Consider the following 26,285-nt stretch of genomic DNA (forward strand, 5'->3'; position numbering starts at 1 on the left):
CACTCCGTAAGAATAAAGAGCCACTGAGACCAGCCTCAGATTTGTCCTGCATTTGTTTTACTCATAGTATCAAACTAAGTTTTAAAGTTTCAAATCATTTTGAAGATAACAAACGCCAAAACTTTAGAGACTTTAAATCTTATCTTAGCCTACCTCATTATAAGACATCAAATTGTTATTTTGTGTTATTGTTTGAGACAGTTCTTTGCAAAATTAAAAAATGTGCATGTATTTAAAATTTGTTTTAATTTAATAGAATTTTGCATTTGCACCGGCTTGAAAAATAAAAGCATATGAAGAAGCAGCTTCAAAAACCTCTCCACTTTTAGTGGCATTTTTACATGAGTATAGTACTATAATAGGGCCAACGTTCAAAATTTCCCGTGGAACAAAGTCAAAATCGTCGTTTTGTTGGGAAAGTCGTGTAACGCTGAGTCGCACAAACACCGTGCATGCTTAAACGTCAATATTTTTAATTTTATTAAAAAGAAAAAGAAAATCGTATCTTTGGTAAAACTGGATCAAGAAAAGAATTAAAACGGTATAAAACAAAGTTTTCTTTACATAATTCTTTTTTTCATAACTGTAGAGGCATACCGTTCCCGGAGTGTAATTTAGATCTTAACATATTATAATTGTATATAATTTTAAAATGCGTATGGTGACCTTTACAATGCTCTAGGTTGTTTAAGGTTTTTAATGCAATCGTTAGGTTGCTGTCACATTGATGTATATCTAAAGAATATGACTTCTCTTTCTATCTCCACGATAACAAATGTCTAGCTGAACATGAGTTATGAGCTTTGTTCATTGTTGAAGGTGGTACGTTGGCAATCATCAGAGAGAGAATGAGAAAGAGATAGGGAGAGAGAAAGAGAGTTTTATTTGAATTCGACATGTGCTCTAATGAGCTGTTTTCTTAATATAAAACGCATGCAAAACAAATGCTACAAATCTTATATCTCATATTAAACATATATTACTGAATACAGCAGTTAATCAAATAAAAAAAGTTTGTTTCTTACAAGTTTATATGATAATGTAGATAGAACTGTTTAACATTTAAACGGCAGCCAATTTGGCAAGCGCCTCCATGTTGGTGACTATCTGGAACACCCGACAGTAGGTCAGCAGCGGAAAAAAAACTCGGACAGTTTAAAATTGAGAACTCGACATCAAAAATAAGAAATCGACAAAAAGCTAAAATTAAGTAAAATAGATATATTTAGAACGCAATCTACTAAATTATTAAATAAAGAGTAAGTTATTACGAATGAAACAACTATTCCTATATTGATCCATTATTATTTATTGTCATATAAGTAAAATGATACTTGTTACATAAACAATGACTTTACAATAGAAACCAAAAAAAGAAAGCAAATTACATGAAACGTTATCATACTGTAAGAATGTTAAACCTTTGGTAAACTGTTGAAATCAGAAATTATGGTTGAGTTAATGTTAAATAGAAGGTTAATTGTCATTCATAGATTAACCCAAAGATTTTTCACTCTTTATCTCAAAGTCTGTAAATAGTGGGTGGCTAGTTAGTAAGACCTATTATGCTGATAAAGGCAGTCAAATAAATAGATATTGGTTTTCCGAATGGATATTGTGCCGGAAGGAAAAAATTGCGTTAATTAGTTGAGCATTTCATACTTGGTTAATAGACAAAGATGTTCGGTGTCATAATTCCGATTAACATAAATTGATACCGTTGATCTATAGAGAATAGTAGGCGGCAGTTAATAAAACTATTACACATTGTAAATATTTAATATTATTACAATCCGTACAGTCTTTCATTCATATTCAAACTATTTGATAAGAAGCATATAACATGAAGATTTTAGAAATATTATTTTTTTACCAATGTTATCATATGTGTTACTCTCTAGATACAATGGACGATTCATCAGATAACGACCGAGGTAATCAGAATGAACTATTCGGAAATCCACAAGGAATTTTAGCACAAGGTCTATTGGACCCACGGAACACTGAAAGTGTATTTAAAACCCTCTTGTACGACTTAGACAACCAATATAATGTAAGTTTGAAGTCAGATGTTGTAACAATGTTCATATGTTTGTCCTTCCACATATTTGTAGTCAACTATTTGTACAATGGTTTGGGTTTTTGGTCGTTTAATGGTCACCTAAAATATTTGAATTTTGTTTGATATTATAAACGAGGTCGACTTCAAAATTCAAAATAATCTTATTCAAATTTTGTTTTCATTATTTTATTTATTGTCATCATTGTGTTATTTATCAATCTTTAATTTCATTAATTTATGAATTTCTGGAGAAAATCATTTTTAAATCCATCTAATCCATTTACTGCAATATAATTTTTCCGAGAACTTCATTACATTCTTTTAGTTACATACTTTTTGTAATCATTTTGTCATACGGCTTCAATATTATAATCAAACATGTACAGGGAAAAGTCAGGATTTTTATGCGACATCGCTGTTTGTTGTGGTTGCTGATTACTTTTTTTTAAATGTTAGATTTCTTTTACCAGCTCTCTCTAGGCTTATTCCATATATTTGTGTTTTTTTATTGTATTTTCACAAAAGATCGGGAACAATATTACTATGAGTCCTTTGCTTGTCTGTATGTTTTCAATTAAGCATGTTTTACGTCTGATCGCTCTCGCCCTCGCTTCTCATAACAATGCAAATAAATCGGGGCAATATTTAAAAGCTTTTTTCATGCTACTTTATTTTATTATTATAAGAATTTACATCCTTGAATCAAACTTATTATTTCTTGCACAATACTTCTCATTGTCCATGGAAAGATAAATAGTTGGAATGTACTTTTATAATTCGTTATTATGTTGTACTGTAACATAACTGTCCCAGGTTAAGGGGAGGGTTGGAATCCCAAGTGCATGTCCCAAGTCAGGAGCCTATAGTTGTTAATTTCGCTATCATTTGATCTCTTGTGGAGGGTTGTCTCATTGGCAATTATACACATGTGTCAATATGTTAGAATTTGATGCGATTGTCATACAAGTGGGAGCTTTAGCGCTATAAAACCAAGTTAAATCCACCATTTTCTACATAAGAAATTGCTTTTACGAAGTCATGAATATGACAGTTAATGTTTATTCGTATAATGTGTTTTTCTATAGATTTTGACATTCATTAGGGACTTTCCGATTTGAATTTTCTTTGGATTTCAGTATTTTCTTCTTTAAATATGAATTATAAATGCTGGAGAGACTTAAAGAAAGTTGTATTAAGAACCGCCTCGTTTTTCTAAAGTAGCTCAACAATTCCGCCACAGCTGGATTGGCATGGAAAACAGCTAACCACTAAAATCTAAATTTCATTGACAGAGTTGAATGCTAGATATTCGAAGTTGGACCTATATTTCAGTATTGTTAAGGGTTTAACAAATTATAGTGGTTGACCTATCATCGTTCCGTCATGTTGATCACTTTGTGTACACGTTCGGTGATATGGTTCAAACTGTATTAACACAAGCAGTAAAAAGTGAATATATTCATGGTCATTTTTGAAACAGATGTTCTATAACAGTCAACCAACTCGAGATGGCGTTTGTAAAACTTTCGAATATATGAATTCAACTTTACCATTTTGAATCATTGGTTTAATAACTTTCTTGTTAGCGACTATCGCAAATCAGGGAAATCATAATGGGAAACGCAAGCTCTGGAAATCGTATGGAGATATTTACTCCGTATGCAGGAACTCCTATAATGTTGCAACATATAACTGTTTTTTCTAATAACAAGATGCTGAAATTATCCCGTCGTAAAGTCGTAAAGTTTTGTTTAAAACAGAGACTCATGGTCAGTTTTCTAAATGTTAGTAAATGAATGAGGCAGATCTAGCTGTGCATGTGATATCTTTCATTTCAAGTTCAATTGGATAGATGCCTTCAAAACAGTCACGGAATGAGGACATCATCCGTATAGCAGTTTGTAAAATTACAAGATTTAACTGCCTTTTTGTCTGTTTATCATCTTTAGCACAAAAGTAGTAATATGAGAATCAAACCGTATGCTGTCCGAATACCACCTTTTTGATTATTCATCTCCCCTCGTATAATATTGATTTTAATTTCTCCAAAAGCATGAAATTCAATTTTATGAAGTTTATGTTTTAACTGAAAATTGAAAAACTTCAAGGTTGAATAAATAAATTTTCTGGTTTTACATGTAAAGCCAATTTAAAAAAAAAAACGACTATTTATTCACAGTTATGAACAATAACTATGACCTTTACGGTAAATTTAAACGATAAATTATATGAAAATAATTTAATGCTTCAACAAAATGATAACTCTTATTGGTTATATTTGAAGTTATTAACTAGATCCATTGTGATTAGAAGCACATTAATTCTCTAATCAGGTATCTTGTTATCGAACACCGTTATATCTATATATTTTAATGTATTATCAGAAATCAAAAAGGTTATAGCAAAATGTCAGTAGCGCAATTAGTAAAAGCTGAAGTAGAAGTATAATGTGTAAGCGATAAAAGCAGCTCTGCGATAAAAGGCGAATTTAGTCAATAAGCTTAAATTATTAGTTTCTGTATGTTGATTGGGAGCATTAAACTTAAGAAGTGGCCAATCAAAATCAGTTTTTATTTGAGTCAGAAATTGAATGCAATCAATCTATTTTTTTCTTCATAATTTAACACTTTAAAAGAGGGACGAAAGATACAAGAGGGACAGTCAAACTCATAAATCGAAAATAAACTGACAACGCCCTGGCGTAAAATGAAAAAGACAAACAGACAAACAAAAGTACACAAGACACAACATAGAAAACCAAAGAATAAACAACACAAACTCCACCAAAAACTGGGGTTGATCTCAGGTGCTCCGGAAGGGTAAGCAGTTCCTGCTCCACATGTGGCACACGTCGTGTTGCTAATGTGCATACAAATTCCGTAAATAGTCTAATTCGGTAGGTCAAATTCATGAAAGGGAATGTGATTGTAGTTACGACGTAAGGAACATATCCGATATCCCAACTCGTAAAGTTAGGGGGAAATCTAGATTCCGAATTTATTTTTAAGTCCTCTGCTTGAAAATCACACAAATACCAAACTCCGAGTAAAATTCAAAAAGAAAAGTAGCAATTCAAATAGCTAAACCAAAAGCTTAAATATATTAAAACGAATGGATATAAGGTGTCAGACCACCAATTAAAAGTCCCTATCTGTTCAACCAAATTTTGCAATTTTCAAAGCTTTCTAATTTTTTTATCTTAAGTTTAACCTCTTTCAAACCAGGTATATCCTGAATCGTACAGGTATCACCTTTCTTCATGCCAATTTTCGACAGACCTTATAAAGTCATATAAGAAAGAAGAGACCTTCCGAATGGATGTACCACTAAAAATAACCCCTGGTTTTCTTGAAATCTTAAATTTGTATGCTATGGAGCGCATTAATCCTCAATTTTTAATTTCAACTCATAGACAAGTAAATTTCTGCAAATTTGTTGGGTAGTTTAAGTAAACAATGACATCAAATGCACTATTTTTTGTCACGAGTAGGCCTACTTTTACATACGTTCTAAATTTGAGGGAGTAATTGGTGGTCTGACACCTATAACCAAATACTTGTTTTCATCAACTTGGAAATTAGAATATTTATTTAGGAAACACAACATAACTCACCCTGTTTGAAGTTAAATGGTGGTTCCCTTAATAACAAGCATGTCACTTATTGCCCCAAAATATTTCTTAAAATATTAACGATACTTTTATATTATTCAGTTGTGTTTTTACCATTGATGAGTTGTTTAACTTGGTCGTTGATCTGTAATTGCAAGTAATACATTGTAGATTTGCGCATTTATAAATTAAAAAGTTATAAGTCCATACGACTTTTGTAGGTTTATATCGTGCATTCATTGCTAAGTATTGATATGTTCAGAACATTAAAATAATAAAAACTTACTAAGAGAAGGCATCACATAATTATCTATTTCATTATATATCAAAACATTTCATTATAATGAATACATATGGTAGGAGGAATTGCACTTTAAAATGCTATATTTTGCCTTAAGATAGTTTTGAAATTAAGATTTGTAATTTATCAATTTCTTGTCCGTTTAGTAAGTCATCCAAATAAAGTAAGCTAAAAGTATATTATTTCCGAACTTCCTACAAGACAACATTATTGTAAACGAGCGCATCCTATTTCTTAAGCATTTAATGAAATTTATTACATAAACTAAGGACACATATGTCATCAGTTGTAAACACGTAAATGTCATTCATTGCTGAAAAGTATTTCATATTTTTAGAAAGTAATCTTATGATACACATGCTTGCATAAATTAATTTGCTGAGGTATTTTATAATCACATAGAATTAATCCGGGTTCAATGCGTCATATCCTCGAGTCTGGGAAATGTGATTTAATTTTTGTTGTTATTGGCTTTGAACTAGCTTTCAGTCACCGCGAGTACTAATAGATCGGCACTTTTGTCTTTATGTTAGTTGATTTTTGTGCTTCGCGTCAATTTGATGAGTTGAATGATTTCAAATCTGATTTGAAAGTTTGTTTTTTTGTTGCTTAATTACACTAGTGTCCCAGGTTAGAGAGAAGGTTGAGAGCATCACATATAAGGCAGCGTTAGCCTAATTCAATACATAAGGTTAGAGAGAGTGTTGAGAGCTTTCCATATCAGACAACCTTAGCTTCATTTCATGCACAGGTAAGAGAGAAGGTTGGGAGCATCAAATATCAGACAGCGTTAGCCCAATTTAATACATAGGTTAGAGAGAGTGTTGAGAGCATCAAATACCGGACAGTATTAGCCTCATTTAATTCACAGGTTAGAGAGAATGTTGAGAGCATTAAATATCAGACAGCGTTAGCCTAATTCAATACATAGGTTAGAGAGACGGTTGAGAGCATCACATATCAGACAATCTTAGTCTCATTTAATACACAGGTTAGAGAGAAGGTTGGGAACATCAAATATCAGACAGCGTTAGCCTAATTCAATACATAGGTTAGAGAAAGTGTTGAGAGCATCAAATATCAGACAGCGTTAGCCTAATTCAATACACAGGTTAGAGAGACGGTTGAGAGCATCACATATCAGACAGTCTTAGCCTCATTTAATACACAGGTTAGAGAGAAGGTTGGGAACATCACATATCAGACAGTCTTAGCCTCATTTAATTCACAGGTTAGAGAGAATGTTGAGAGCATTAAATATCAGACAGCGTTAGCCTAATTCAATACATAGGTTAGAGAGACGGTTGAGAGCATCACATATCAGACAATCTTAGCCTCATTTAATACACAGGTTAGAGAGAAGGTTGGGAACATCAAATATCAGACAGCGTTAGCCTAATTCAATACATAGGTTAGAGAAAGTGTTGAGAGCATCAAATATCAGACAGCGTTAGCCTAATTCAATACACAGGTTAGAGAGACGGTTGAGAGCATCACATATCAGACAGTCTTAGCCTCATTTAATACACAGGTTAGAGAGAAGGTTGGGAACATCACATATCAGACAGTCTTAGCCTCATTTAATACACAGGTTAGAGAGAAGGTTGGGAACATCACATATTAGACAGTCTTCGTCTCATTTAACACACAGGTTAGAGAGAAGGTTGGGAACATCAAATATCAGACAGCGATAGCCTAATTCAATACACAAGGTTACAAAGAGTGTCACATATCAGCCATGTGATTATGGACTTTCCGAATTGAATTTCCTCTAAGTTCAGTATTTTTGTGATTTTACTTTTTGCTATATATTTAAAAAAAAATGCAGTTTATCATAAGGCAACACTCGTCATAGATACAATTCGTGGCGCTCAAATGAACAAAAGTAAAATGCCAAATAAAGTTCGATAAAATGAGCTTGTTTCATTGTATGCGGTATGATTTTTATTCATTGTTTAAGGCCGTGTTGTGACCTATAGTGAATAATCTATAGCTAGGTGATAAATATACTTTTAACAATGCACGAACATCATACTGCATACCGTAAAATTGACTGATATGTGATGGCTTTTCAGTAATAGTTTTATCACCTACGTAGAGAATATTAACTACATGTCACAACACGGCCTTTAAAATGTAGTATTACGAAAATCATACCGCAAACAAGGTAGCAAGCTCATGATATTGAACTTTATTTGGCATTTTAATTTTTTTATTTGAGAGTCACGAATTGTATCTATGACGAGTGCTGACTTATTATTAATTGCATTTTCTTTTATCATATAACATCAGCTGGTAAACCACGCATTATTCACTGTTGACCTTTCAGTAATAGATTCTTTAAACACATTAACTTTCCAATGGACATGATTCCATTTAATAATCTACTAATTTTTCTAAACAAGAATATGTATAGTATCAAATGAGCCAGTAAACAATCACGAAGCTTTGGTTATATATATATATATTAAGGCTTATTGATTATTTAAAGTTTATTAATTTACCCTGCCATTTAGATGATCTTTTCTCTTTATAAATTTGTCGTAAAAGACAGAGACGAATATGGAGGAACATATAATGGAATAAAACTTGATACCTGGTTTATTTAAAGACTTTTTCAAACACTTGGGTCGATGCAAGTGCTGATGAAGTTACTTCTTGGACGAAATTATAAGTCTTTAAGTTTGCACTTCTGAGTTGACATGTAATATTAATACGGTCATTTTCTGAATACTTCGTATGAATTATTTGAAACACAAGGATTTTTTACCATTATTCACAAATGGCTTAACCCGTATTTGGCACACATTTCTATTCCTGTTTTACTTCAAAGCTCCTCAACTTTTGTAAATTTATACAACTGTTGTAATATAATTTGCGAGACAATGGATGCATGGCTGATTTACTGCCGCTGTTTTGCGCCCGATTAGAACAAAAAGGCTGTATTAAGATGGCGAGGAGTATCACATGTACAAGATAAAGTGGATGGATTGTTTATTGAATCAGACACAACATTTAACAATCAGTTAAGGAGAGAGAATTAATATAAGATTAGCTGATTTGCATGATCAAAATAAAAAATCCTTGAAATATTCGGCCTCCAAGTCATATTATGTTTACGGCGTTCGATACGGCAGATGTGATAAATAAGATTATCATATACTTGTATAAAATATTACTAAAATTTTACAGTTCAATAACATTTGAAAACATCACAAGGCTTTGAAAGGATTACTAGCTTTATTTACCAGATTCTTAAGAATTTCCATAGCGGGCTGATAAAGGTACCTTTATTGACTGCTTCCGGAATGTTATCACATGACTTTCCGTTAATTTCCGTGACGTTTATCATATGCAACTTCGTGCATTTCCGAAAATTTGATTGAAAACGACAACAGAACGCGGAAAACGGCATAAGACTTTTCCCAAAATAGTTGAGGAGCAAAGATTAATTAAGTTTAACATGTTTTGAAAGACATAATTGAGGTGGCAATATTATTGAAGAACATGATTGTTGTTGTGTCAAAACAAATTAAATGCTTACTATATTAATAAAACAATTAAAAAAAAGTAAAAAATTTGTTTTGGGTTTCTGTAAATATTTTCTGAAAGTGCAAAGACAAACAAAATTAAATTTTAATAGTTCTTGTCTGTATATCTTCTGCTGAAGTATATGATATAGAGAATAATACATGGCAAAATCCGTATCATATGTCGTATCATCCCGAGACATCAATATCAGCCCGAGGGCCCTTAGGCCCGAGGGATGATATTGGTCGAGGGTGATACGGCATGTGATACGGATTTTGCCATGTATTATACGCTTTATCATATATTTCAACAGAAGAGTTTTATATTATATGAACTGTTTTCTGATCCATAGCACTGGGTTACCTTCAGTTCTGCTTTTGTCTTGTTTCAAAGCTTTAAAATAACTGCTCAATTATTTATACGAAGCACCTAGGTTACCTTACAATCTGTTGTTTTGAAAATATTTTGTTTATTATTTTATTATTGAGTGTTTTGTATTTTTTACAGTTGCATTTAGTGTGCCAAAAAAATTGTTGTAAAAACTTGATGTTCGTGACGTTACATACCAAACAATGACGTCATTAAAAAAATGACCTATTTTTTTTTTAATTTTTTTTTTAATATTTAAAAAAAAAAAAAAAATTTAATAGAAAAAAAATTCTTAAGCAAAAAAAATCCCCAAAAAAACTGACTTAAGTTTAAAAAAAAAAAAAAGGTATGCAATACGGGTTTTACCATGCGATACGGGGTATGCGATACGGGTTTAGCCATGCGATACGGGGTATGCGATACAGGGTAGGTGATACAGACTGGAAAAAGAACCTTTATTAGATATACAAAATAGCTGTATTTTGTACTAAATATATGATAAAAAAAGATAATTACATGTCATTTTTCATATCAGACCCTTTATCGGCCCTCGTTCATGATATCACACAGGCTCGAGGGCTGATATCACAACCTTGGGCCGATAAAGGGTTTGATATGAAAAATGCCATGTAATAATATATACTTATCATATACTTAGACTAAATAACATATGATTCTTACTGTATGATAATAGCATTAAATTAAACGTAAATTCCGTATTTTTCGAATTGGTGCTTAGCGGGCTGATATGAAAAGTTTATCACATGCTTCGATTGTTATCACATGCCTTTCCGGCTCTTGGGCTGATATTGAACCTAGGGCTGATAATACATGCGATATGAAAAATGCCATGTAATAATCTGATACTAATGAAGATCTACTGCAAACTACACAAAATCAATTGCATTGCAAAATCAACTGATTACCAAGACAAGATTGAGACAAGATGCTGCTGTGCAAAATAGCCAAATGAACCCCATTGCATCTGATGTAACGGTAGCTGGTAGGGTTTGATAGGGTAGTTTGGTAAATTCAACGTATTATTCCAAACTATGCACATATCTATAACACATGTGGTAATATTTAATCTTTAACGTATTCACTCATGACAAAAAAATGTTTTAACGCAATATCTAGAAATATTTTCCTACCATCAAAACCAAATAAGCATTCACAGCATTGCAAAACAAATAACTTTGCCCGAGGTATTTGTTAAATAGTTTTATTACATAACAAATACAAACTGAAAATTTTCAGGGTTAACTTGAATTTGGTATTTTTTACAAAGTTTCAGACTTTCAATCCTTTTGGACTCGAGCATCGCCGAAGAGACCCTTATTGTCGAAATGCGAACCAGGTATCGAGTAAAGTTTGTATCGAATATGGCATTTCATGAGTACAAATCACTGATACAACTATTTGTGTCTGAATCTACCACAAAAAAAGACTTTTTAATTGTCTGTTAAGTCAATTTAATAAAGTAAAACATGCATATATTTCGATAGCACGCAGCAATTCTGCATGGTCTTTTCATCACCATTTTCATTGAAAGATAACTTTCAAAACAAGTAAATAATAGGAACTGAATATTTTGAAAACATATTTAAAGGAAGGTTGGGCGCCCGCTAACATGTCTGACTTCACCACATTTTCTCTGCGTTTGTCCAAAATCAGAAATCTGTAATTAAGCTGTTGTCGTTTAATGCTGTTTGTCAGATTTGTTGACATTTATTGTTTTGTATATGTTAAATTAGCAAATGTGTTTTCTTTTTTGTTTTACGTCTGTTTAAGGCCGTTAGATGACATATACTTTTTAACTTCTACGCAATGTACATAATCTGAATATTTCAGTAATTTGTGTTTATATTGCTGAAATTCGTTCATATGTTTTATAAACTCACAAAAGAAGGCTTATTATCCATTACAAACACTGGTGTATAGCTTCTTATAAGAAAATATACATTAATTATTAAAAACAAAATTCACAAGAAAAACTTTTAAATTTTGATAAAGTGCATTCTTCAATAGATTGAACATGGATAGACGATTAGAAAAAACAATGATTTGTTTCTTAATATGTAAAAGTATTACATTTTCCAAAATTCAACGGTTGTTTAGAGATCCTTATCTATAATTATATGCTTACATTTTATGTATTAATATTACAGTCAATGCGTATGAAATAACAAATTGAAGGTTTAAGTCATTTTCTTACATATTAATACTAGTATCTTAGAAACACTTTACGGATTCCATCATCTGAAACGTCTTACTTTTTTTTTTTTACCTCCCACTGCTTTTCCGATTCACACCTGAACTTGCAGTGATTGTATGATTTAAAATGTCCGATTGTCAAAAACAGACGAAGAGTCATCTTCATATGATTTTTTTAAAAAGCACATATTCTATGGTATAACCCAAAAGATTTATGCGAAATGCAATATTTTTTTTGAAAACGAAAACCCTATAAGTGTCATTAGAACCTACTGAACCTAAAATGAATGACAAACTTAAATATCATCAAAAGCATAAACAATGTATTCCAGATCAATTAGAACCTACTGAACCTAAAAGGAATGACAGACTTAAATATCATCAAAAACATAAAAAAATGTATTCAAGAACAGCCATCCTACTATTGACAGCAGTTTGTAATCAATGCTGAGCTCTGATTCCCGTGAGAACTTCGAGCATTAAAGTTTATCGTATATTTGTCAATCATAGACGAAGACGGTTGATAAAACACGAGTTAACAAGGACACTCTGTCTTTGATTTGCATAAAACCTTCGTCTTTAATTTAAAAAATTCTAAAATGTTGACATTGCTATCAATTGTAAAAGTAAGTAGTTCTGTGTTTGATTAATTGATTTTTGATGTTTAACACAATTTCAGCTTTATCATAGCGGCCATGCTATGTTGACGAAGGATCAAGCGCTATTTGAACTAACTAAAAAACAATTAAATATTTTGGGCTTAAGTTTAAGGGGAAGCAACAGATACCAGAGGGACATTAAAACTCATAAGTCAAAAACAATATGACAACACAATGCCTAAAAAAAGGCAAGAGGACAAGCAGACAATAATACACAAAACACAATATAGAAAATTAAAGACTTATAAGGCAAAACTGGGTTGATCTCAGGTGCCCCGACTGTTGTTAAGCAGATCCTGCTTCAAATGTGGCAACCGTCGTGTTGCTCGTGATAGTATAAACCTGAAAATAAGTTGGTACGTCACATTCCTTAAAAGGGGACGTAATTGTAGATATGACCGTAGGAACATCATCGCAATCATCTATGACTTGGAAATTCCATTACTGTCAACCAACCTGTGATGACGTCCATGAAACTTACGAAGGGATGATTTTAACTTCACCATTTTGAATTCTTAGTTAAAAAGCGTCCTTGTGAGCAACAACCCTCTATTAAGGAAATAATGATAGGAATAACAACCCCGGGAATATCGTATCAATTGGAAAAACGTATTTATTACACCTCCCTCTTATGTACAAATATGTTGTCAATCAAGAAATGAATCATCTTGATAACGTCAGTTTCAGAGAACTTTCGTTTATATCCTAGTGATTTTTTTACAAAACATAATTAATTCCTTCCTAAGACCATATAATTGTATTTACGCTTGTCATTCTTTTGTATGAAACAAAGCAAGACCAACTGTTCAATAGGAATAGGTATATAATTTCACAATAATGTTGAAACTCGGTTTTGATTGCTGATAAACTTAACTTTTAAAGAGTCAGAAAGAGGTTTCATAGCACGCAATGTGCTGTTGTTTGTAAGTACAAGCATGCAGTTTAAGTATCCAATACAAAAATGTTGGATCCAGTTTTTAACCAAGGTGTATAAAATATGATTTCCGCTTTCAAGTTTAGAATGTCCACTTGATACCTCCTATTTTTTTTATAAATACTAAAGTAGTTATTGGTTTAATACTAGAAGTTGAAAAAGTAAAATGTTGTTCAGGTTAAGGACGAGTACGTTACTATTGTGCAGTTTAGAAAACAGAGAGAAAAATAATAAAAAAAAGCATGATAATGAAGTGAAACGACTGTTATAACTGATCTAAATGGAGAAAACACAATGGAAAAATGAAATATGTTTTGTTGTCTGTTTTGGAGCAACCATTTAACTTTAAGGGGTTAAGTTTTTTTGTATAGGTACAACCAAAATGTGTCGGATTCGTGACATTGGTGTAACAGCACACCATACGAACAAACTAAACAAATCAGTAGACAAGGCGTAACAAAGAAAACATCATACAAAAGCACAAAAACGACATAAAAAGGCATATATCCATCCATCATTCCTAACACAAAAGTTCTTAGATTTAATTTTGATACAGTCCAAGCTTAATACATCATTTCCATAAACATAATAAGGATAAAAGCGGAGTTCTTACACGTGTGACAAATTAACGTTCCTTTGAGATCGTTGTTATTGTTATTTTAATTTTTTTATAGGAATTATCTATTACCATTTTTAAAGAGCAAGATTATCTTCAAAGATTTTCCGCATTAACTATTCTCAAATTTATATAGTACAGTATACTTGATTGATCATGATTACACGACGTGGATTTTTATATTATTTTAACATCATTTGCCGCTTTGCAGATGACAAAGTCTGTAATTAACCATGTTTAGAGATTCCCTTCAACATATCAATATTGTGTACCTACTAATTTAAGATACCACTAACACATCTTCATCTTCATCTTAACTTGCTTATACTCTTCCTACAAATTGTATAAATTATAGATACAATTGACAGATCTTATTTTCTCTCTACAGAGGAACTCTATACTAGCGCACTTATTGATGGATTGACGCGATATGACTTTTACGTCATTATATTTCTTTTGGATTTCTTTTTTCTGATTGATAATATATACTCGCCACTCTCATACAGCGTTGACATTTTACATTAAAAAGTTTAAAAGAAAAACCAAAAGCCTGATGAAAGGAACACAGATATTGAGAACATCAACTAATCACATCCTTATTGTCATTGAACGATTGAAAACTATACAGGATATAATTAATTTTATATATATATAACCAGTAATCAAAGGTACTAGGATTATAATTTAGTACGCCAGACGCGCATTTCGTCTACATAAGACTCAACAGTGACGTTCATATAAAAATATTTATAAAGCCAAACAAGTACAAAGTTGGAGAGCATTGAGGATCCAAAATTCCAAAAATGTATGCTAAATGCGGCTAAGTTAATAAGAAAATCCTTAGTTTTTTTAAAAAATTCAAAATTTTGTAAACAGGAAATTATTAAAAATGTCCATGTTATTAATATTCATGTCAACACCGAAGTGTTGACTACTGGTCTGGTGATTTTACCCTCGTGGACGAAACTTCCACCAGCAGTGGCATCGAGCCAGTGGTGTAAACAGTTATCAAAGGTACCAGGATTATAATTTAGTACGCCAGGCGCGTTTCGTCTACATAAGAGTCATCAGTGACGCTCATAACAAAATAATTATAAAGCCAAACAAGTATTAAGTTTAAATTTCGTTTAAAACAACGTTCAAGCCTTTGATTGCGTTGGATGAAACCCGCAATTTTTTTATACGTGTGCTTGTAAAACAAATTTCGTTGTAAAGAGGTCTAATTACAGCACAAACAACATTTTCCAAAAGACAAAAAGAGTGAAAAAAGTATATCTTTATAAAACGCTTTTGACTAGCAGGTCGAACAACTGATGTTCTTATACTCTGCTGACTGCCATTGACGATTGGCAAATAAAGTGATCACAAGATGTAACAAAATGGATCTTTATATTAATTTAATACTGAACAGAAAACAATAAACTTGTGGCAAACATGTTTAACTTCTAACATGAGGTGCATAACTTATATCCGAATTTCGACAATGAATATCACTTCAATGATTTAAATGATTAAAACGGTATTTGGAAGGCCATATAATCTACCTAAATAAATAAATATATATATATATATAATTTGTTTGACATGCACACGTATAAAAATTGCGGTTTTTATCCAACGCAGTCATAGGTTTGAACGTAGTTTTCAATTTAGACTCGTTTATATTTTTTGTTTGGGCATGTATCATATTTTCCCTCCGGTTTATATGATCCGTTCATCCTATATATTGACTCTTAAAATTCAAGAGTTAATCTAAAAATGAGGGTACTTTCTCTAAAAATGAGGGTGCTTTTTATATGGCCTTCCAAATACCGTTTCGATCCCTAACATCACTGAAGAGACATTTATTGTCGAAATCCGGATATGGTGTACTAAAGAAATATTGACACCGAATGTTTGTGGCACAAAATCCTGTCCACAAGTTAACAATTTTTTTTTTCTTTCTGTGACGTATTAAATTTATAATAAGATCTATTTTGTTACAACCTGTGATCAATTTTATTTGGCAATCGCCAATGGCAGTCAGCAGGGTTAAAGAACATCAGTTGTTCGACCTGTTAGTCAAATGCGTTTTGTTTAAATATACTTTTTCACTCTTTTGGTCTTTTGGAAAATGTTGTTTGTGCTGTTTTTAGACCCTTCTACAACGAAATTTGTTTGACATGCACACGTATAAAAATTGCGGTTTTTATCCAACGCAGTCATAGGTTTGAACGTAGTTTTCAATTTAGACTCGTTTATATTTTTTGTTTGGGCATGTATCATATTTTCCCTCCGGTTTATATGATCCGTTCATCCTATATATTGACTCTTAAAATTCAAGAGTTAATCTAAAAATGAGGGTACTTTCTCTAAAAATGAGGGTGCTTTTTATATGGCCTTCCAAATACCGTTTCGATCCCTAACATCACTGAAGAGACATTTATTGTCGAAATCCGGATATGGTGTACTAAAGAAATATTGACACCGAATGTTTGTGGCACAAAATCCTGTCCACAAGTTAACAATTTTTTTTTTCTTTCTGTGACGTATTAAATTTATAATAAGATCTATTTTGTTACAACCTGTGATCAATTTTATTTGGCAATCGCCAATGGCAGTCAGCAGGGTTAAAGAACATCAGTTGTTCGACCTGTTAGTCAAATGCGTTTTGTTTAAATATACTTTTTCACTCTTTTGGTCTTTTGGAAAATGTTGTTTGTGCTGTTTTTAGACCCTTCTACAACGAAATTTGTTTGACATGCACACGTATAAAAATTGCGGTTTTTATCCAACGCAGTCATAGGTTTGAACGTAGTTTTCAATTTAGACTCGTTTATATTTTTTGTTTGGGCATGTATCATATTTTCCCTCCGGTTTATATGATCCGTTCATCCTATATATTGACTCTTAAAATTCAAGAGTTAATCTAAAAATGAGGGTACTTTCTCTAAAAATGAGGGTGCTTTTTATATGGCCTTCCAAATACCGTTTCGATCCCTAACATCACTGAAGAGACATTTATTGTCGAAATCCGGATATGGTGTACTAAAGAAATATTGACACCGAATGTTTGTGGCACAAAATCCTGTCCACAAGTTAACAATTTTTTTTTCTTTCTGTGACGTATTAAATTTATAATAAGATCTATTTTGTTACAACCTGTGATCAATTTTATTTGGCAATCGCCAATGGCAGTCAGCAGGGTTAAAGAACATCAGTTGTTCGACCTGTTAGTCAAATGCGTTTTGTTTAAATATACTTTTTCACTCTTTTGGTCTTTTGGAAAATGTTGTTTGTGCTGTTTTTAGACCCTTCTACAACGAAATTTGTTTGACATGCACACGTATAAAAATTGCGGTTTTTATCCAACGCAGTCATAGGTTTGAACGTAGTTTTCAATTTAGACTCGTTTATATTTTTTGTTTGGGCATGTATCATATTTTCCCTCCGGTTTATATGATCCGTTCATCCTATATATTGACTCTTAAAATTCAAGAGTTAATCTAAAAATGAGGGTACTTTCTCTAAAAATGAGGGTGCTTTTTATATGGCCTTCCAAATACCGTTTCGATCCCTAACATCACTGAAGAGACATTTATTGTCGAAATCCGGATATGGTGTACTAAAGAAATATTGACACCGAATGTTTGTGGCACAAAATCCTGTCCACAAGTTAACAATTTTTTTTTTCTTTCTGTGACGTATTAAATTTATAATAAGATCTATTTTGTTACAACCTGTGATCAATTTTATTTGGCAATCGCCAATGGCAGTCAGCAGGGTGAAAGAACATCAGTTGTTCGACCTGTTAGTCAAATGCGTTTTGTTTAAATATACTTTTTCACTCTTTTGGTCTTTTGGAAAATGTTGTTTGTGCTGTTTTTAGACCCTTCTACAACGAAATTTGTTTGACATGCACACGTATAAAAATTGCGGTTTTTATCCAACGCAGTCATAGGTTTGAACGTAGTTTTCAATTTAGACTCGTTTATATTTTTTGTTTGGGCATGTATCATATTTTCCCTCCGGTTTATATGATCCGTTCATCCTATATATTGACTCTTAAAATTCAAGAGTTAATCTAAAAATGAGGGTACTTTCTCTAAAAATGAGGGTGCTTTTTATATGGCCTTCCAAATACCGTTTCGATCCCTAACATCACTGAAGAGACATTTATTGTCGAAATCCGGATATGGTGTACTAAAGAAATATTGACACCGAATGTTTGTGGCACAAAATCCTGTCCACAAGTTAACAATTTTTTTTTCTTTCTGTGACGTATTAAATTTATAATAAGATCTATTTTGTTACAACCTGTGATCAATTTTATTTGGCAATCGCCAATGGCAGTCAGCAGGGTTAAAGAACATCAGTTGTTCGACCTGTTAGTCAAATGCGTTTTGTTTAAATATACTTTTTCACTCTTTTGGTCTTTTGGAAAATGTTGTTTGTGCTGTTTTTAGACCCTTCTACAACGAAATTTGTTTGACATGCACACGTATAAAAATTGCGGTTTTTATCCAACGCAGTCATAGGTTTGAACGTAGTTTTCAATTTAGACTCGTTTATATTTTTTGTTTGGGCATGTATCATATTTTCCCTCCGGTTTATATGATCCGTTCATCCTATATATTGACTCTTAAAATTCAAGAGTTAATCTAAAAATGAGGGTACTTTCTCTAAAAATGAGGGTGCTTTTTATATGGCCTTCCAAATACCGTTTCGATCCCTAACATCACTGAAGAGACATTTATTGTCGAAATCCGGATATGGTGTACTAAAGAAATATTGACACCGAATGTTTGTGGCACAAAATCCTGTCCACAAGTTAACAATTTTTTTTTTCTTTCTGTGACGTATTAAATTTATAATAAGATCTATTTTGTTACAACCTGTGATCAATTTTATTTGGCAATCGCCAATGGCAGTCAGCAGGGTTAAAGAACATCAGTTGTTCGACCTGTTAGTCAAATGCGTTTTGTTTAAATATACTTTTTCACTCTTTTGGTCTTTTGGAAAATGTTGTTTGTGCTGTTTTTAGACCCTTCTACAACGAAATTTGTTTGACATGCACACGTATAAAAATTGCGGTTTTTATCCAACGCAGTCATAGGTTTGAACGTAGTTTTCAATTTAGACTCGTTTATATTTTTTGTTTGGGCATGTATCATATTTTCCCTCCGGTTTATATGATCCGTTCATCCTATATATTGACTCTTAAAATTCAAGAGTTAATCTAAAAATGAGGGTACTTTCTCTAAAAATGAGGGTGCTTTTTATATGGCCTTCCAAATACCGTTTCGATCCCTAACATCACTGAAGAGACATTTATTGTCGAAATCCGGATATGGTGTACTAAAGAAATATTGACACCGAATGTTTGTGGCACAAAATCCTGTCCACAAGTTAACAATTTTTTTTTCTTTCTGTGACGTATTAAATTTATAATAAGATCTATTTTGTTACAACCTGTGATCAATTTTATTTGGCAATCGCCAATGGCAGTCAGCAGGGTTAAAGAACATCAGTTGTTCGACCTGTTAGTCAAATGCGTTTTGTTTAAATATACTTTTTCACTCTTTTGGTCTTTTGGAAAATGTTGTTTGTGCTGTTTTTAGACCCTTCTACAACGAAATTTGTTTGACATGCACACGTATAAAAATTGCGGTTTTTATCCAACGCAGTCATAGGTTTGAACGTAGTTTTCAATTTAGACTCGTTTATATTTTTTGTTTGGGCATGTATCATATTTTCCCTCCGGTTTATATGATCCGTTCATCCTATATATTGACTCTTAAAATTCAAGAGTTAATCTAAAAATGAGGGTACTTTCTCTAAAAATGAGGGTGCTTTTTATATGGCCTTCCAAATACCGTTTCGATCCCTAACATCACTGAAGAGACATTTATTGTCGAAATCCGGATATGGTGTACTAAAGAAATATTGACACCGAATGTTTGTGGCACAAAATCCTGTCCACAAGTTAACAATTTTTTTTTTCTTTCTGTGACGTATTAAATTTATAATAAGATCTATTTTGTTACAACCTGTGATCAATTTTATTTGGCAATCGCCAATGGCAGTCAGCAGGGTTAAAGAACATCAGTTGTTCGACCTGTTAGTCAAATGCGTTTTGTTTAAATATACTTTTTCACTCTTTTGGTCTTTTGGAAAATGTTGTTTGTGCTGTTTTTAGACCCTTCTACAACGAAATTTGTTTGACATGCACACGTATAAAAATTGCGGTTTTTATCCAACGCAGTCATAGGTTTGAACGTAGTTTTCAATTTAGACTCGTTTATATTTTTTGTTTGGGCATGTATCATATTTTCCCTCCGGTTTATATGATCCGTTCATCCTATATATTGACTCTTAAAATTCAAGAGTTAATATAAAAATGAGGGTACTTTCTCTAAAAATGAGGGTGCTTTTTATATGGCCTTCCAAATACCGTTTCGATCCCTAACATCACTGAAGAGACATTTATTGTCGAAATCCGGATATGGTGTACTAAAGAAATATTGACACCGAATGTTTGTGGCACAAAATCCTGTCCACAAGTTAACAATTTTTTTTTTCTTTCTGTGACGTATTAAATTTATAATAAGATCTATTTTGTTACAACCTGTGATCAATTTTATTTGGCAATCGCCAATGGCAGTCAGCAGGGTTAAAGAACATCAGTTGTTCGACCTGTTAGTCAAATGCGTTTTGTTTAAATATACTTTTTCACTCTTTTGGTCTTTTGGAAAATGTTGTTTGTGCTGTTTTTAGACCCTTCTACAACGAAATTTGTTTGACATGCACACGTATAAAAATTGCGGTTTTTATCCAACGCAGTCATAGGTTTGAACGTAGTTTTCAATTTAGACTCGTTTATATTTTTTGTTTGGGCATGTATCATATTTTCCCTCCGGTTTATATGATCCGTTCATCCTATATATTGACTCTTAAAATTCAAGAGTTAATATAAAAATGAGGGTACTTTCTCTAAAAATGAGGGTGCTTTTTATATGGCCTTCCAAATACCGTTTCGATCCCTAACATCACTGAAGAGACATTTATTGTCGAAATCCGGATATGGTGTACTAAAGAAATATTGACACCGAATGTTTGTGGCACAAAATCCTGTCCACAAGTTAACAATTTTTTTTTTCTTTCTGTGACGTATTAAATTTATAATAAGATCTATTTTGTTACAACCTGTGATCAATTTTATTTGGCAATCGCCAATGGCAGTCAGCAGGGTTAAAGAACATCAGTTGTTCGACCTGTTAGTCAAATGCGTTTTGTTTAAATATACTTTTTCACTCTTTTGGTCTTTTGGAAAATGTTGTTTGTGCTGTTTTTAGACCCTTCTACAACGAAATTTGTTTGACATGCACACGTATAAAAATTGCGGTTTTTATCCAACGCAGTCATAGGTTTGAACGTAGTTTTCAATTTAGACTCGTTTATATTTTTTGTTTGGGCATGTATCATATTTTCCCTCCGGTTTATATGATCCGTTCATCCTATATATTGACTCTTAAAATTCAAGAGTTAATCTAAAAATGAGGGTACTTTCTCTAAAAATGAGGGTGCTTTTTATATGGCCTTCCAAATACCGTTTCGATCCCTAACATCACTGAAGAGACATTTATTGTCGAAATCCGGATATGGTGTACTAAAGAAATATTGACACCGAATGTTTGTGGCACAAAATCCTGTCCACAAGTTAACAATTTTTTTTTTCTTTCTGTGACGTATTAAATTTATAATAAGATCTATTTTGTTACAACCTGTGATCAATTTTATTTGGCAATCGCCAATGGCAGTCAGCAGGGTTAAAGAACATCAGTTGTTCGACCTGTTAGTCAAATGCGTTTTGTTTAAATATACTTTTTCACTCTTTTGGTCTTTTGGAAAATGTTGTTTGTGCTGTTTTTAGACCCTTCTACAACGAAATTTGTTTGACATGCACACGTATAAAAATTGCGGTTTTTATCCAACGCAGTCATAGGTTTGAACGTAGTTTTCAATTTAGACTCGTATATATATATATATATATATATACAACTTGTCTAAACATCACCCCAACAATGTTAGATCTGTAAATTTACTTTCACAATATTTTCGTTCTTCCCACGCCGGGATTTGAACCTATGCTACTGAGATATCGTGACACCAAATTGCCTGCACTGCAGCCGTCCCGCTAGACCACCCGTCACCTGGGCTTCACAAAAATAAAGCTTTCGGTGGCCATGTGTTACCTTTCCTCGTCAGTTTTAATCTAGCGGCGCACTAAAGTACATGATATATATTGCATGGAGATGTTATTGTTACAGATCAGCTCAATGATCTTTATATATACATTCGTTCGATTGTATGATAGCTTTTTTTTCTATAAATCACCATTCCGTCGTTGTTACAATTTTTAAACACGATAAACTTAAATGATTTACAGTAGTATGTGCTTCATAGTGATCCATCCCTTCAAATAATGAAACAATTGGTGCATGCACAACTTTATAAATACCTACCGTTTAAAGCGTTAAAAGGTACAAGCATCGTGGCAAAAATAAATTTATTGTTCCCATGATAACTTTCACCTAAACTTTGCAGTATATATAAATCGATTTTTGTACACATTGAAATTTAGTTTGTGTTGCTTGTTGTAACGAACTAATACATTTACTTTTTTTCCTTTATACTATTTTTCAGGATGATTATCCGCTGCCAGATACAATTGAAAACATTGCAGGCAGTGATTTGTTAGAGAATCCTCAGAAACGCATGAACCATAAATCAAACGGTTTTAATCATGTTGGGAACGAAATAGAGGAGTCGCCACGCTCAATTCCGGATAGAACGACCTTCAATGCTGTCCGCAGTTACGGAATGGCGTTCAGCCGTTTGTCACTTCGAGTAAGTTAGTTCTATTTAAGAACATCTCTGATATAGTACATACACTAGAAAAGATTCATACCCTTGACCGAATGTCGTTCTATTTACTTCATCTTAACCGTTTTAAAGCGATGTTCCTCGTCGAAACTGTATCAACCAACACAATGCTAGACACCTCATGGACTTAAATTTCACAAAAAACCTAATTTATAGATGTTATTTTGTCACTTGCTTAACACTGAAATCTTTGATTTATTTTAAGACCTAACTGCTTACTCGATGCTGACTTTGTGTTAACTTAAAACGCATCTTTCACTCTGAAATCCGAAAACAAAGAAGAAGATTTGTTTTTCATAGTTCAACGACCAGTACATATTGTGTACTTGTAATCATATAATTTAACATTTTATTTAAGAAATAAATTGATGCAAGGTATACTTTATTGTAGTTTTAACATAGCATTATATTCGAGATGTTTTTTTGCCCGAGCGATAGTGAAGGCTGAAATAACACGAATATAATGCCTACCTATGTTAAAAATACATTAAAGTATAGCTTGCATCAATTATTTCGATTCTGATTAGGACAATTAAGGTAATTGTTATATCCAATGTGTATAAGAGAAGAGCGTTTGTGTAGGATCTTCCATGAGCCTCCCTTTTTGTAAGTAATCAAGCAAACGACTGGAAATGAGATTTTTCAGAGGAAGAGTTTAGAACAGCCAGCATTAACGGTTTGTCTTATTAAGTTCATATATGTCAATTTCGAAATGCAACCAATCCAGTCATGATAAATTAATTAGTTACAACATGTACATCATTTAAGAGTTTGAAAGTGGTTCAAGTTAATGAAATATATTAAATGCATGCCAATTTGGTAAAATCATTATTCTGCAGTAGTCAATCAATATACGACTGTGCAAACACATGTTATTGGAATTAAAGCATGGGGTTATTAACAAAGCGAAAGAAGCACGTCATATAAGAATACAATATGATTTCTTGTTCATGTTGGGGCTATGTACAATCATTTTCGTGATACAAATGTAAGAGCGTTAAATTTTCCCTTATATCTTACTGACTAAATATTGATCCATATGACACCTTACTACATGTATTCCTTAACCATCCTGCGACATAAACCAGACATGACTAATTGGTTTTAATTCCCTACTTGTAGCATTAATTGTTAATACTCTTATGTATCCCTTGTTAACACTCTAAATACAATAAAAGTCGTAATCAGAAGGTCTCCATATGTTATACATGTTAAGTTTAGTCGATGATAAAATCAATCAGCACACTTACCGAAAGTAAATTGACAGAATCATATCACAAGAAAATCATACAAGGGATAGACCCATTCCACGCAATACATATCACTATTAAATATACTATTAAATCCCCTCTATTAAGACATCAATAAATGTTACCGAGTAAAATAAAAGGAAATATATTATTATATTGCCATTTCTTCTTCTTATTTTTTTTTTATAAAAAAATCAACTTAACTAGATATAAGAATACATGAATCTTCATAATTAAATAACCTGTTATCCTTTCCATTCTCTGCAAAGTAGAACATATCACAAGGTAACCTTGCAGGACAGCGTTATAATGGCGATACACGGAAAAAATAACACCGACATGTTATTTAATCTTGTGGTTATTATGAGTTATTTCTTATCCAATTTATACTTTCCAGACCGGTCTAATGACCAACGTTTGGTTTGTTTGATCGCAGTTCGTCATCTGTTAAAAGTTGGGTATCGCGTCAGATGTAAAAAAGATGATGTGGTTTGATTGCCAATGAGACAACTGTCCACAAGAGACCAAAATGACACATACATTAACAACTAATAAGGTCACCATACGGCCTTCATCAATGAGCAAAGCCCATACCGCATAGTCAGCTATAAAAGTCCCTGATATGACAATGTAAAACAATTCAAACGAGAAAACTAACAGCCTTATTTATATAAAAAAAATGTGTTTGCTTTCCTTTTAATTTCCTGGTTCGTCGTTGTGAAAAATACGACCATGTCTGTTGACAGCACATAAAAAGAACACGTCTTTCACTAAGCCATTGAATAAGAAGGATAACACTTGCCTACAGTTCACAAGAGAAACACCACTGTGTCTTTTCTAATCAATTTTAAGATAAGTCAGTTTTCCATTGCGTTGTGTCAGCTTCTCTTCGATGTGTTTATTTTTTTTTTTTCGTTCGGGACGACATCAAAAGATCGATGTAGGATGAAAAAAACTTAAATGAAATAGTTTGGGGGCGGGGTGGGAGTCATCTCCTACAGGCAAAGTAGGCATTATATAGATTTTGCTATTTTTGCATGTCCTTTTATAGCTCTTAAACGTCTGTTGTCTTTATACATCCTTCATTTTCAAAATGTTCGGCTTTCAGCGTTCCTGAGAAAGGTAAATTCAGAAAAGATTAAGTCATAATTTTTTTTCAATTTGTAAATAAACTCATCATCATAGATACCAGGACTAACATTAGTTTATACGCCAGACGTGTATTTCGTCTACAAAAGACTCATCAGTGACGCTCGAATCCAAAAAAGTTACAAAGGCCAAACAAATACGAAGTTGAAGAGCTTTGAGGACCAAAATTCCTTAAAGTGTTGCCAAATACAGCTTAGGTAATCTATGCCTGAGGTAGAAAAGCCTAAGTATTTCAAAAAATTCTAAATTTTGTAAACAGTAAATGTATAACTATATCCATATCAATGACAATTCATGTCAGCACAAAAGTGCTGACTACTGGGCTTATTATAAAAGGTTCAAAACAAGTTCCCCTTTTATAACACATGTTTGTCCATACGAGTGAGTGCAGATAGTATGTTAATATTTGAAACAAATTTTCCGAAAAATAGCTCATAACATCGGACACATAATTTTGTTTGTTCTAGATATATCTTCATAAGAAACGCTCAAAACCTAATATTTGAAAACCAAGGATGTATAAATAACAAAACAAGCTATAAACTATATAAGTAAATGGACCTACACATTATAGATCTATCTATCTAAGGTCATTGAAATCGAAGAATGCGAAAGTATAAACATAAACATAAGAACTATATGACCACAGTATATATTTGCTCTAT

General features: G+C 32.5%; 1 protein-coding gene across 1 annotated transcript in view; it reads left to right on the forward strand.

The window, feature by feature from the left end:
• Positions 1 to 1,713: 1,713 nt before the first annotated feature.
• LOC134693205 (uncharacterized) overlaps positions 1,714 to 26,285 on the forward strand; it is a 42,944-nt gene continuing 18,372 nt past the window's right edge. Inside the window, exons 1-2 of the mRNA XM_063553935.1 lie at positions 1,714 to 2,053; positions 22,982 to 23,185. Coding sequence (XP_063410005.1) covers positions 1,844 to 2,053; positions 22,982 to 23,185 — 414 coding nt within the window. The 5' untranslated portion in view covers positions 1,714 to 1,843. The remainder of the gene's footprint in view (positions 2,054 to 22,981; positions 23,186 to 26,285) is intronic.

This window comes from Mytilus trossulus, chromosome 12 (assembly GCF_036588685.1).
Source record: "Mytilus trossulus isolate FHL-02 chromosome 12, PNRI_Mtr1.1.1.hap1, whole genome shotgun sequence".
In the NCBI taxonomy this organism is placed as follows: Eukaryota; Metazoa; Mollusca; class Bivalvia; order Mytilida; family Mytilidae; genus Mytilus; species Mytilus trossulus.